This window comes from Tachysurus fulvidraco, chromosome 1 (genome assembly GCF_022655615.1).
Source record: "Tachysurus fulvidraco isolate hzauxx_2018 chromosome 1, HZAU_PFXX_2.0, whole genome shotgun sequence".
Lineage (NCBI taxonomy): Eukaryota > Metazoa > Chordata > Actinopteri > Siluriformes > Bagridae > Tachysurus > Tachysurus fulvidraco.
The window spans coordinates 9,240,263-9,252,537 of record NC_062518.1 but is presented as its reverse complement, the minus strand read 5'-3'; the positions used below and the strand labels follow the sequence as shown (position 1 = coordinate 9,252,537).

At 37.2% G+C, this 12,275-nt stretch overlaps 1 protein-coding gene across 8 annotated transcripts in view; it reads left to right on the top strand.

Annotated features, from left to right (window-relative positions):
- The window catches only part of brsk2b (BR serine/threonine kinase 2b), a 151,019-nt gene that overhangs the window by 112,089 nt on the left and 26,655 nt on the right, over positions 1-12,275 (top strand). For all 8 annotated transcript variants that reach the window (XM_027136886.2, XM_047806851.1, XM_047806912.1 and 5 more), the window contains exons 5-8: positions 174-290; positions 6,050-6,083; positions 6,243-6,311; positions 9,762-9,908. In XM_027136886.2, coding sequence (XP_026992687.1) covers positions 174-290; positions 6,050-6,083; positions 6,243-6,311; positions 9,762-9,908 — 367 coding nt within the window. The remainder of the gene's footprint in view (positions 1-173; positions 291-6,049; positions 6,084-6,242; positions 6,312-9,761; positions 9,909-12,275) is intronic.

Genomic DNA, 12,275 nt, shown 5'->3' with positions numbered 1-12,275 from the left:
AAAGCCTACAATATTTACCTGCAATTCTAAAGACATCCTATACATTTACATTCATCTGTTAACTAAACTGATATTATGAACACTACAATAAAGAAGCAACAAAAAGTTATCTAATATCTCAATGTGTTCTGTTTTTTTTTTTTTTCATGTAAAACATTTACCTCTTTTTTCAGCCACAGAGACTTGAAGCCAGAGAACCTGCTGTTGGATGAGAAGAACAACATCAGAATAGCAGACTTTGGAATGGCTTCTCTGCAGGTTGGAGACAGTCTCTTAGAAACTAGCTGTGGGTGAGTCATATTGCTTGCTGTTGGTATATTACAGAAAAAATACAAATATAAAGCCCCAGAATCATATTACCCCTTTTTCCAGTACACTACAACTGACTTTGTACATTGTACAATACATAGAATTGTATAACGATCAGTTATCAGTATGAACAAATTAATTTGACTAAAAATTGGTGGATTTCAGCATGAGACATTTTTTACCTCAGTTTAGAAAAAACTTTACACAGAATTCGAATTTACCTCTGAAATTCTGTACATCATTCTCTGTGGGTTACACAAATATTAAATTGTCTGCAATTGTGTGATTAAAAAAATGATGTCCCACTGTGCAAAGTAGGAGCATCCTAAATGCTACATGCTAGCAGCATGGAGTGTATGTGGTTTGACATAATTGAATCACTCGCATGGAAAGGTGATAAAGGAGATTTTATGAGAACACTGTTGCAGGTTAGCAGGAACATTAAGCTAGCATTAACATTAACAATAGCTAATGACAGAATTGAACAAGCTAGCATGTACCGTAGATCTTAAGGGTAAATACAATGTTAATTTTAAGAAAGAAACATTTTGTGTCTATAAAACCTTGTGGCTATAAAACAGTCTTTATTACAAAGTGGTGAATAACAGAAAATTGTGTTCTCACACATAAAAAAACATACATGTTTATGCTAATTGGATGTGTAACTCTAACAAGGTTGTAACCAGCAAACCAGTGAGTTTCCACCTCTTCCAGTCAGTGCACTACTTTTCAGATTGCTAGCTATAAAACTTTTTATCTCCCTGCATCAGGAAGCATAGCCTGATAGCCCGACCTGAGGCACAATCTGACAGCAGAGATAAGTAAAGGACAACAAATACACAAGGACAGTTTTTCTTGAATGTCTAGATATGTAACTACCACTCTCCACATGGCCTGCCTGTATCACCCTCTCTCTGCTTTAGATTTAAATCTGATCATTATTTCATCAGTGGCATTATTATCTCAATAAAATGGCATTATCAGCACTATGAGCAAGACATATATAAGGGGGAGTGATAGTAGTTGGTATTGTGCGTGCTATAAAGTCATCCCTCAGTGACCAACCCTTATCCCTAATTCCACGACTTCTCTTTATATTAGCGAGTGCTAGCGCTAGGAAAGAATTGCACTGCGCTGGCACTAGCATGCTGAGATTATTGATTGTCCCCTCATGGCTGCCTGGCCCATCTCTAAGCGCAGATATGACAGTTTTTAATTAAACACATTCATCTTTAGCCTCCTCGTGTGCTCTCTGCTTGACACAAATGTATTCTGTTTACCACAGCTAATGGACTTGGGTTGAATATCAAATGGTTGGTATTTCACACATGCACGCAGTGAAACACAGAGCTTCTTTTACATACTGTACTTTATCTCCCCTATATTTTGCAACTAAAGCTAATTTCTAATTTCCTGGACCCTGTTTTCAATTTAGCTGATGGGTCATGTACTGTTGTTCGAGTACTGTCCAGAGCTAGCATTACTCCTTGTTAGATTGTGATGTCATTGTGTTTCAGTACTAAGTTGGTGTTCTAATAATCTAATTATAATTATAATAATTATTTCTTTAATGATCTCGAGAAGGTCAATCATGCTTTTATTTTGTTTCAGCTTGACTGTAACAATTAATTTTATATATAGGATTTAGTCAAATGACATGTAATACAATCAGTCACAGTTCGTTTTGTTCAGCGTCATATTTATGGGCATGAAAATGTAAAGCCGAAACAAAAACATACCGGCGTGCAACCATAGAGTGTTTGTTTAAGAAAGTCTATACCATAAACATTATTTAGCTGATCCTCATAAGTGCTTATTCCAAAACCACAGTTATAAACACGATCTCTTCTTTCCTAGAGCATCAGGGCAGCTTTGGATGGATGGATGGATGGATGGATAAATCAAGTAGTTATCTGTTAAAAGTAACTAAAACTAAAGGATAATTTGAACCTGTTCATACATTTCTTATCGGGAGCATATGGAGTATTCTGAACAGTATGTCTATCAATTTTAATAGTATATTGATGTAAATGTAAATGCTTAGTCTCTGTCAGTGAACAAAACATGACAGTTAACCCAGTCTTCCTTCACGAGTATCATTTTGATGCCTACAGTACGTACCAATTTCACGGCTGATCAGATCATTTTGTGACGCAGATCCGATTTATCCTGCTGTGTCAATTCTTCTCATTCAGATTTGAGACACTGATAAGTAAATTTAAATATAGCTATTAAAATCCAATGTGGCCATGTGACTGTGATATCACCAGAACGTCATCTCTGCTTATAGTAATACCAGTAATACTGGATGTGCAAAACATACAAAAATGTCACATCTGGCCTTATCTCACTTCCTCACTGTGATCAGGAACAGATGACAGGCTGCCAGAACTCCAGAGCAAATCATCTTTGCAATAAAAGCTTGTGTTGCATTTTTTTAACATCGATTTTGAAAATGTGTTCACACACATTGGCTTCTGTCCACACACACACACACACACACACACACACACACACACACACACACACACACACACACACACACACACACACACACACACACACACACACACACCAAGAGTAAGCACCTGAAAGGATGATAAATTGTGAGGATGTCAGTAAGTTCACCTCAGGGCATGGTTGTGGTTAAAGGCAGTGTGTTGTTAGTCAGTTGTGGAGTGTAGAGTTCACAGTGCAGGGCTGAAAGCTGTCAGTGCTACAACTGATGTGCACAAAAAGATTTGTAACTCTCATCAGTTGACCATTCATAATTCTCATAATGATGCAACCAGCTGCTAAGCGCAGTTACTGTTACTACCCAAAGTTAATTATACATATAATTGTTTATGGGTGCGGTTAACACTGTCAAACACGTTCGTTTTTGTTATGACTTACAGTACATTATAGCAGCTAGAAATGTCCTTTCAATCAACCCTTTTCTTGTCTCCTAAAGAAAGTATTAGTCTAGTTTGTCATGTCTCATGTCATGACTCCTTTTATTATTGCTAAATGAATATCTCCTTATAGAAAGCATCACATTACAGCAATTATAATCTTTTCTTTGTTACATAACAGCAATATTTAAGCCTTTTTGTATTGGTTGAAGGTATTTAATTCTCCTCATGCTTCAGGGATTTCCTCAGGGAACTCATGAGTCCAAAGTCAGACATTGACTGGCATCTCTAAATTGTCTGTAGTGTGTGAATGTGTGTGTGTGTATGTGTGAGAATGTGTGTGGGTGTGTGATGGTTTGTCTACCTGTCCATCATGTCCCCTGCCTTTTTCTCTGAGCCCCCTGGGGACTGTCTCCAGGTTCCCCCACAATGCTGTGTAGGATAAACAGTACAGAATATGGATGGGTGGATAATAATGATTATAAAAGCGATTATAAACGTCCATGCTAATGTGCTGCTTTAATATAAAGGTTCAGATATTTAAACCGTGCGTATTTATTCAAATTTCTGATTTGCATAACAGCCGATTGTCGTCTATTGTCACAGCCGTGCTGGTATAGAAAATGAATCAATCCCTGATGACCAATCTGATTAGAGAATTCAGCGGCACTGTGGCGTAATGAGATATAAACAGCTGGAAACAGTCCATATGACTTCTTTTTCAATATCTTTAATGAACAGCTAAAACACTGTGTAATTATTATTAATCGCTTAATAATCTGTATTTTAATGATGATGCCCAGGAGTAGGCCAATACTCATATTGCGAGGTAACTGACGGTAACGTTTAGTCGCCGAGGCAGAATCCATTACTTTTCCATGCATTCACTGAGTAATAATAATAATATGATAATGGACAGAATATTTCCCTACACATAAGATGCCAATGCAACAACTTTATGTCAGAGTTTGAAAAATCATGATTTAATTAGGATGCTTTTTGACAAGCTACTGTTTGCCTGCTGCAAATTGGTTTCATTTGCATGAATTTGCATAATGCTATGAGACGTTTGCAAACAGGTATCTCTTGTTTACAGAAGGAACTCCTTGACATCCCTCTGTCGATGCTAGCGCCTGGCTTCATTTGACAGCTCTGTCAAGCAACCAAACCGTCTGGGTCATTACTTATATATATGTTAAACAATTCTGACAGTTATTGGGCTGCAGTTTTACAGACCTCTAGCAGGAAGTCATTAAAATCTAATGTTACATTATTGGATCATTCAGCAGTGTCAGAGGAAGAGGGGCGGGCAGCGAGCCAGCGCCCGAGCCGAAAATATTAACATCGGAACGAGAGCTTATAATATATCACCTTGAAACTTATCATCTTAATGAATATTGTAATAATAATTATGGTTAGTAAAAGTTTTACTAGTTAAAGATTGTTGGTCGTTTTTATTTGTCTGGTTATGCCCTGCTATAAGCTAAACGCTGCCTAGTAAATAAATAATAAATAAAATATGAAGATTTAATTTGTAGTAGCTTTTTAGGATCCAGTTCACTCTGACACTCTGAACTCTGATTTTTTTTTTTTTTTTTTTTTTTTGCACATGCAGTGTACTAAAAATTGTAAGCACTAAACTTTGGCTGAGTCACTGATGTGCAAAGAAAAACAAACCACACATAAATCTGTTTTTGTGATTTGTTCTTGATAGTGGCTGCTGTTTCAAAGAGTCTGGGAACCGAAGCTAACGTTGGCGGCTCTATTAACGCAAACGGAACATATTTGCTGTTTATATGGAATGCATGACTGAAACCTTTATCTAACTTACTAGAATAGCCGTAATTGTGATTAACTAAATTTAATGATTAAAATGGACAGAAACTGACATAATTCCGAAAATATAATAACTTCTTTTGAGTAGAAAAGAACTAGTAGAAAAATATTACATTCATACTTGTTAAAGCCAGCGAATGCTAACAGAGTTTTAAATTAGAATCGTGTCCAAACTACTAAAATTGGGCAAAAATAAGCAGAGACGATGCCATGCAATGACAAGAGCTTGACAATAAACCAGAACTTTTATCACTGGGGACATGATGTGGTCATGTGACATTCTAGGACTGATGGGAAATGTAGTTTACTTTTGAGTCCAGCATCACCATGACAGACAGAAACACAATCACTAATCTCAAACGGTTTAGTTTATTTAACTTTGCTTGTGCTAAATGCATGTATTTTCATGCCCCAGATCCTATATTACTTACACTAATAAACATGCAAAGAGGACAACGCATGCTTTCTTTCTCATTTGTTGACCCTGTGGGAATTTCAGCTTGCACACATTTTAGTGAGTGTTATTATGTATGTTTGCATGTGTTTTACACACTAAAGTGAAAGAAATTCAATTCAATTTGATTTGTATAGCTCTTTTAACAATGGACGTTATTTCAAAGCAGCTTTACAGAACATAATAAATACAGTACAAAAGGTTTTATTTCATACAAAGGTTAATATTAGTATTAGTTGTTTTTGTATTTATCCCCATTCAACAAGACCGAGGTGACTGAGGCGACTGCTCCAAGGGGAAAAACTTAGCTGGAATAGGAAGAAACCTTGAGAGGAACCAGACACAAAAGGGAACCTCATCCTCATTTGGGTGACACTGGAGGATGTGATTTATAAACTGTTATAAACACTGGAGAGTGTTATTATGAATAATGTCCTTAGTACAGTCCGAAAGTCGTGTATTGATTAGGAGGCTGTTGTCCTGAAAGACCACATGTAGTTGGTATCTTCGTCTTTTTGGCAATGTCTGTAATTCATCCATGCTTTTTCTCTTTCAGATCTCCTCACTACGCCTGTCCAGAGGTGATTAGGGTAAGTGTACTCTCAGTGCCATCTGTCCTAATGTAGTTCTCAGACCAGCCTGCCCTCCAACCACCTCTCTCTCTCTCTCTCTCTCTCTCTCTCTCTCTCTCTCTCTCTCTCTCTCTCTCTCTCTCACGCACTCACTCACTCACTCACTCACTCTGACAGGGAGAGAAGTATGATGGCAGGAAAGCAGATGTTTGGAGCTGTGGTGTCATCCTCTTTGCACTTTTAGTGGTAAGTGGTGTGTTTTCCATTCCTTCCCGCTTCCGAGACAACTAGGAAGTTATTTTCGAGATTTCTTACTCATGTTAAAAAGTCTTAATTAGAAAATGAAAGATTCTCTCAGATGTCAGCAGGCAGTGAAGATCAGCATAAGGATATCCCCTCTGATTAAATTAATGATCCAAATAAAGGAATGTTTCCATTTCCTTCTGTTCGTGTGGGTGTTTATGAGCCGAGAAAACAGAGAGAGCTTTGTTTTTTGTGTTTTTTTGTGTTTTTTTTTTTTTTTTAACAGATGCAATGCCTAATTTGGAATCATTCTGAATTTTTCTGGCACTGAAGAGAGAAAATTTGTTCAGCTCAGGCACTACAGGGCTATTGGTCCGGATTAGATTAGAGATGGGTAATTAGGTCTTCATTATAACAGTTCATGCGAATCAACTTTTGCTTTGTTTAGACAGTGGAAGAAAATACGGTGGTGTCGAGTCATTTTTGTAATATTTTGTAACATGGGTGGGATGGAAAGCAAAGTTCCGGGGTCCGAATGGTCCGAACCAGAGCCTGGATTACTGCAATGTACTTATGGATGGAATGGTGATGTGGACATGGATATTTCTGCTATCCTACAATACTAACGCCAACGCAGTGATATGTCTGAATTTTCCTTTTTATTTTCTTTTTTTTTCATATAAAACATCAGTTGAGAAATTCCCAAATAACCTACTGATTCCATCATAACTCAACAGACTTCTGTTCAGTTCAGTTTATTTGTATAGGACTTTTAACTTTGTCTCAAAGCAGCTTTACAGAAATGTAGAAACAGAATTTAAAAAATAGAATTTAAAATGAAGTTACTACTGTATTTATCTCTAACATCAATCCCTACCGAACAAGCCGGAGGTGACAATGGCGAAGAAAAACTCCTTGAGATATATGAGGAAGAAACCTTGAGAGAAACCAGACTCAGAACAGTATTCGTTATGCATGTTATTCTTAATAAGCACTTCAACCTGAGCTCTGGGTTTGTATTATTTCAAGCTTTTGTGGTTGCTGAGTTTTTTCGTGTGTGTACCACAATGCTCATAGTCTTTTTTATTTCCATTCTATCCATAGTTCATGTTTTTCACAGTTTTGGTTGTTTGTTTACACATTCAACACAAATCTGCAAGTGCATCCAGCACCTCTACAGAATCGTGACACACCCGCTGAAAAATGAATGAATATTTTGTAACCTTTTAGCTCTGAAGCATCTTAAAATACCTACTGTTGTAAAATACTGAATAATTGAGTGTATTTTTGTCACGTCGGAGGTTGGATGCGAGTGCAGGAGGTTTATTCATAAAAAAATAATAGGAGCTAATTTAGGCTGCTGATCCAAACGAACGTGAGACAAGGAGGCATTAAACAAACAGGTTTAATAAGAGTCGAGAACAGGGAACACACTGAAAGGCAATAAAAAAGGCAGAACTACAAGACACGAGCATGTACTTCATAAAGAGAGAACTAAACAAAGTTCATGTTTGTAGACTGCAGTGAATCCGAGTTAAGAATTATGTGATGTGATTATTATCAGTTCAAAAAGAGCTGTGACGTGTGTGTGTGTGTGTAACCTCTATAAAACTCTTCATCAGTTCTTAAAAGGCTTGACCAGGCACTTCATCATCAAAAGAAACAGCAAAGAAACTGAACTCATCCAAGAATCTGATGTTTTTATTCGATCGCTCCACTGCAGTGTCTCTTTAGCAGCTCTGTATTTCTATCTAGTAAATTTGAAGAGTATTCTTAAAATATTCTTGCTAAGGGCTAAGTAATGTCTGTGCTTTGTAGGATGTCATTCTGTAAAATCTACCGTATTTTATAAAAATCGAATAATCTGTATCGTAATTCTGCTCTTTATTTCAGACATTTATTTCAGTAGATAGTAGACTTCGCTAGAGCTGCATTAGTATTGGTTTATCTGTTGAATTTTCAGGTCACGAGGTGTGGATTTTTTCTCTGACAGTAGTACCATCTATAATATAAACGACTTTAAAGCTCCGCTCTGTCTAATATTATTATTGTTTATTTAGTAACACATTCTCACAAACTCGTATAGTTTAAAGGTGTTATAATGTAAGTGATAACAGGAGCTAACTTGGTGGTGTCTCAAACAAAGTCTCTCTAGTGCCCTAGTTCAAGAACCGGTAAGGACATTACACACTGGGAAACTGATGATAGTCAATTTCTGGCATATGATTCCAGCATCAAAGTAATATTTAAGTTTTATATACCGTAGAAACGTGTTAGCTTACTCCCACACTTTGCTGTCATGGTACAAAATGGATCGTAGGCTAACTAGCAGATTTCGTTAAATCATTATTCGCCATAAAATCATAAAACATTCATTAGACGCAAACAAACGGATTTATATAGTTAAGTTATGTAAGTAGCATCAGGTGAGAGCTACAATGACGCTAACAAGCTACTTACAAGAGTTCATCATTCATAATTTTTTTCTCAAGTTGCTTCAGAAAATATGACATAATTTTCATTAGTGGAGCAAAGTAAGCATCGATGCTTCATGTTTTTTTTTTTTTTTTTCTTATTCTGCAGTGCAGTGTGGGATATTAAAATGGCTGAACTCATAGACGCTCCTTAACATTAAACGTATCTGTAAATAGTTAAAAAGTGCTTAAATTTGTTAAGATTTGTTAAAATGACCAGTATAAGAGAAATGAATGAGTTATTGGTGTTAAAAGAAAGTAATCTTCTCTGTGACACACTTTTACAAACAATTACAATTAAAATATTAACAAATCCATGAGTACTGGATTCACATATAATATATAAATTCTACACCATCTTTTTATGTTGTTCTGTTACTCTCAGAGAAACTTTAAGTGCTGGACATGATCTCTTTGAGTCTACTAGGCCATATTGCACTCAAAGCAGGTGCTACACCTTTATTACAAACCTGATTGATTCCTTCCTATTTGCTTTTTTTCTATTACATCTATATTCACCTTACAAAACAATCAGTCTTCTTTCAGAACAAAAGCAGCTTCTCTCTATGACAGGTCCCTGCTCTACTCAGATATTTTGCATTGGTGAGGGAATTGCTTTGTTCTTTTTTTTCTTTTTTCTCTCCAGACATCTGCGTTTTGTTTTAGTGACATTGGCCGCTAGCTTTTGTCTGATTACATCATCTGTTACACGGGCCTGGCGCCTGTCACATCTATGTGTCAGGCACATCGTTTGACATAAGCAGCTGTGTGTGTTGGGTCAGCGGCTGTGCTGAAATAAAGAAGATAAAGTCGGCTCAACGTGGAACCGTGCTAATTGTCTCTGTTTGGCAAACGAGTCTGATTCTATTGATTTTGATAAATACGTCTCGGACGTTTCTGCATCGTTCGTATGTTTTACTTGTGTACGATACGTGCTTTGTTTGTCTCCTTTCATCCTTTGCGATCTTGTGTGTGTCAGGGTGCTCTGCCGTTCGACGACGACAACCTGAGGAACCTGCTGGAGAAGGTGAAGCTGGGAGTCTTCCATATGCCTCACTTTATCCCTCCTGACTGCCAGAACCTGCTGAGGGGAATGATCGAAGTGAACGCGGCCAAAAGACTCACGGTTAGTCCAAGCTCTGTAGAACATCTCCTCTAAATCATAATCAGATTTTTTTTTTTTTTTTTTTAGGAAAACTACTTGAATTAATGAAATCTGCAAGCACAGGATTCTTTTTTAAACTCCTACCAGTGAAGACACATACAGTATGTAATTACTTCCTATAATAGCTGTACTCGTGTTCCAAACACGTGACTCAAAGAGAACTTTGGGTCAACGAACGTTGTTTTGATGTCACATGAGACATCTTGGGCCAAATGTGCAGAAAAGCTGTTGAAAAATTGCAAGATTTCCAAATATTGTGGAGTTAGCAAAATCTTGGAGGGACGGATAAATACTAGACTATTAGACACTTCCCGGGGTGGAAACTGGTCAAAAAAAATTGTGAATAGCTGAAAGTACAATGTGCAGTTGTGTAAGATTAGAGATCTGATCACACTGATTTAAAATGACTGGAGTTACTTTTTTGTTCCTGGGTTCCCGGCAATGCTAGATTTTTTTTAGGTGACAGGTTGTTTCTTTCTGGGAGATGTATCCTCAGTCTCAATCCAGCAGACAGGAAATGAATTGTGTTTCCTTTAAATGTTTCTGTTCTATCCCAAAATGCATTACAGTAGAGTTTTTATTCCAGCATCGATGTTTCTTTATATCAGATGCATTCAAGACTCGCAGGTGGTGACAGTACTGAGCTCACTTTATACACAGTCTCAGCGGGATCTTTCCAAACACACACACAGACACGTAAACACACACACATACCTGCACTCCTGGTGTGATGCTTCACTGTGTTGATCTTATTTCCAGTCTGAGTCTGGGTTTGGTCGATGCCAATTCAGGTAAACACCCAGCAGAACTAATGCGATTCAGCGTGACTGTAGACGATTCACATGACAGACTCTCTCTTCATTTCTCTTTCTCGTTCTGTCTTTCATGGCAGAAGGCCTGAGGGTTTATGAGCTTATCTTAATACCGGCTCTTTGAAAAGTCCCTGTCCTTTTCCCTTCGAGAGGAACATCTAATAGATCTGTCTTTACGGACCTGTGACTGACTGATCAGAAATAATAGCACTGTGTCAGCGGTTTAGCCATGAGCAGAGCTGAATGCTCTCTGTGCTTTTTGGTTTGTCAGTTACTCAACCAAACTTATCTTTGTCATAGTCTAAAATGTGATTGTGAGTGATGCAGAAGCTGTATCAGGCCAATAGCAAAAGAAAACATTGGGTCAGATATGAGAGAAACCACATTTTTTATAGAGGATCCTATAACAAAAAAGCAAAAAGAAATGTAATTGGATTTGGAAAATAAATGTATTATTGGAACTGGAAGTGGATGTGATGCTGAAACAGTTTAATAAACAAATCCAGAACATAAAGCTCAAAGAATCAGGAGCTTTTATTTCATATTTACCACATAATATAATATAATATAATATAATATAATATAATATAATATAATATAATATAATATAATATAATATAATATAAATTGATATGTAATATATCAACTGCTTAATGTCCTGAATTTTATTCAGTTATTGATTATAGAGCACATTATTCACTAACTATAGATCCAAATCCACACAATGGATTAATGGTTAACATGTTAACCTTGTAACTTGGGACGAGTTAATCCCCACTTCTGCCCTGTATGTGGAGTCTCAACTGGTTAAGGCTCTGGGTTGTTGATCGGAGGATCTGGGTTCAAGGCCCAGCACAGCCAAGCTGCCACTGCTGGGCCCTTGAGCAAGGCCCTCAACCCTCCCTGCTCCAGGGGTGCTGTATCATAGCTGCCCCTGCACTCTGACCCCAACCTCCTTAGTTGGGGTATGTGAAGAAAAGAATTCCACTGTGCTGTAATGTATATGTGGCGATAATAAAGGCTTCTGTGGCCCCGTTCTATTCTATTCTATTCTATTCTATTCTATTCTATTCTATTCTATTCTATTCTACCCCTATGCTTCAGGGGTTTCCTCTGGGTTTCCTCTCTCAGTCCATCTACATGGGTTTTAGGTTGATTGACATCTTTAAATTGAGCATGAAGCAGGGCTTAAACAGCATCAAAAAGAGCTTAAACACACAACGTCACGCACCACCGGCTTATCGTATTACCATAAATAATTATTTCTGGCTTTTTATTCATTAACTTCCCACTGACAAGTCAAGTTTAGCTGCACTACAGAATCAAACGTCTGGTCCAAACATAAAGTTAAACCTTGCAGAGAAGTTCAAATGTATTTCCTGGACCTAGAATCTTCTTTAACATGGAAAAAAAAAATCAATCCCAGAATGTAATGTCTCCACAGTATGATAGTGAAGAAAGAAAATATTTACAGCCATTTTGTAAAACATACAGCATGTAACTGTTTTATGGAAAT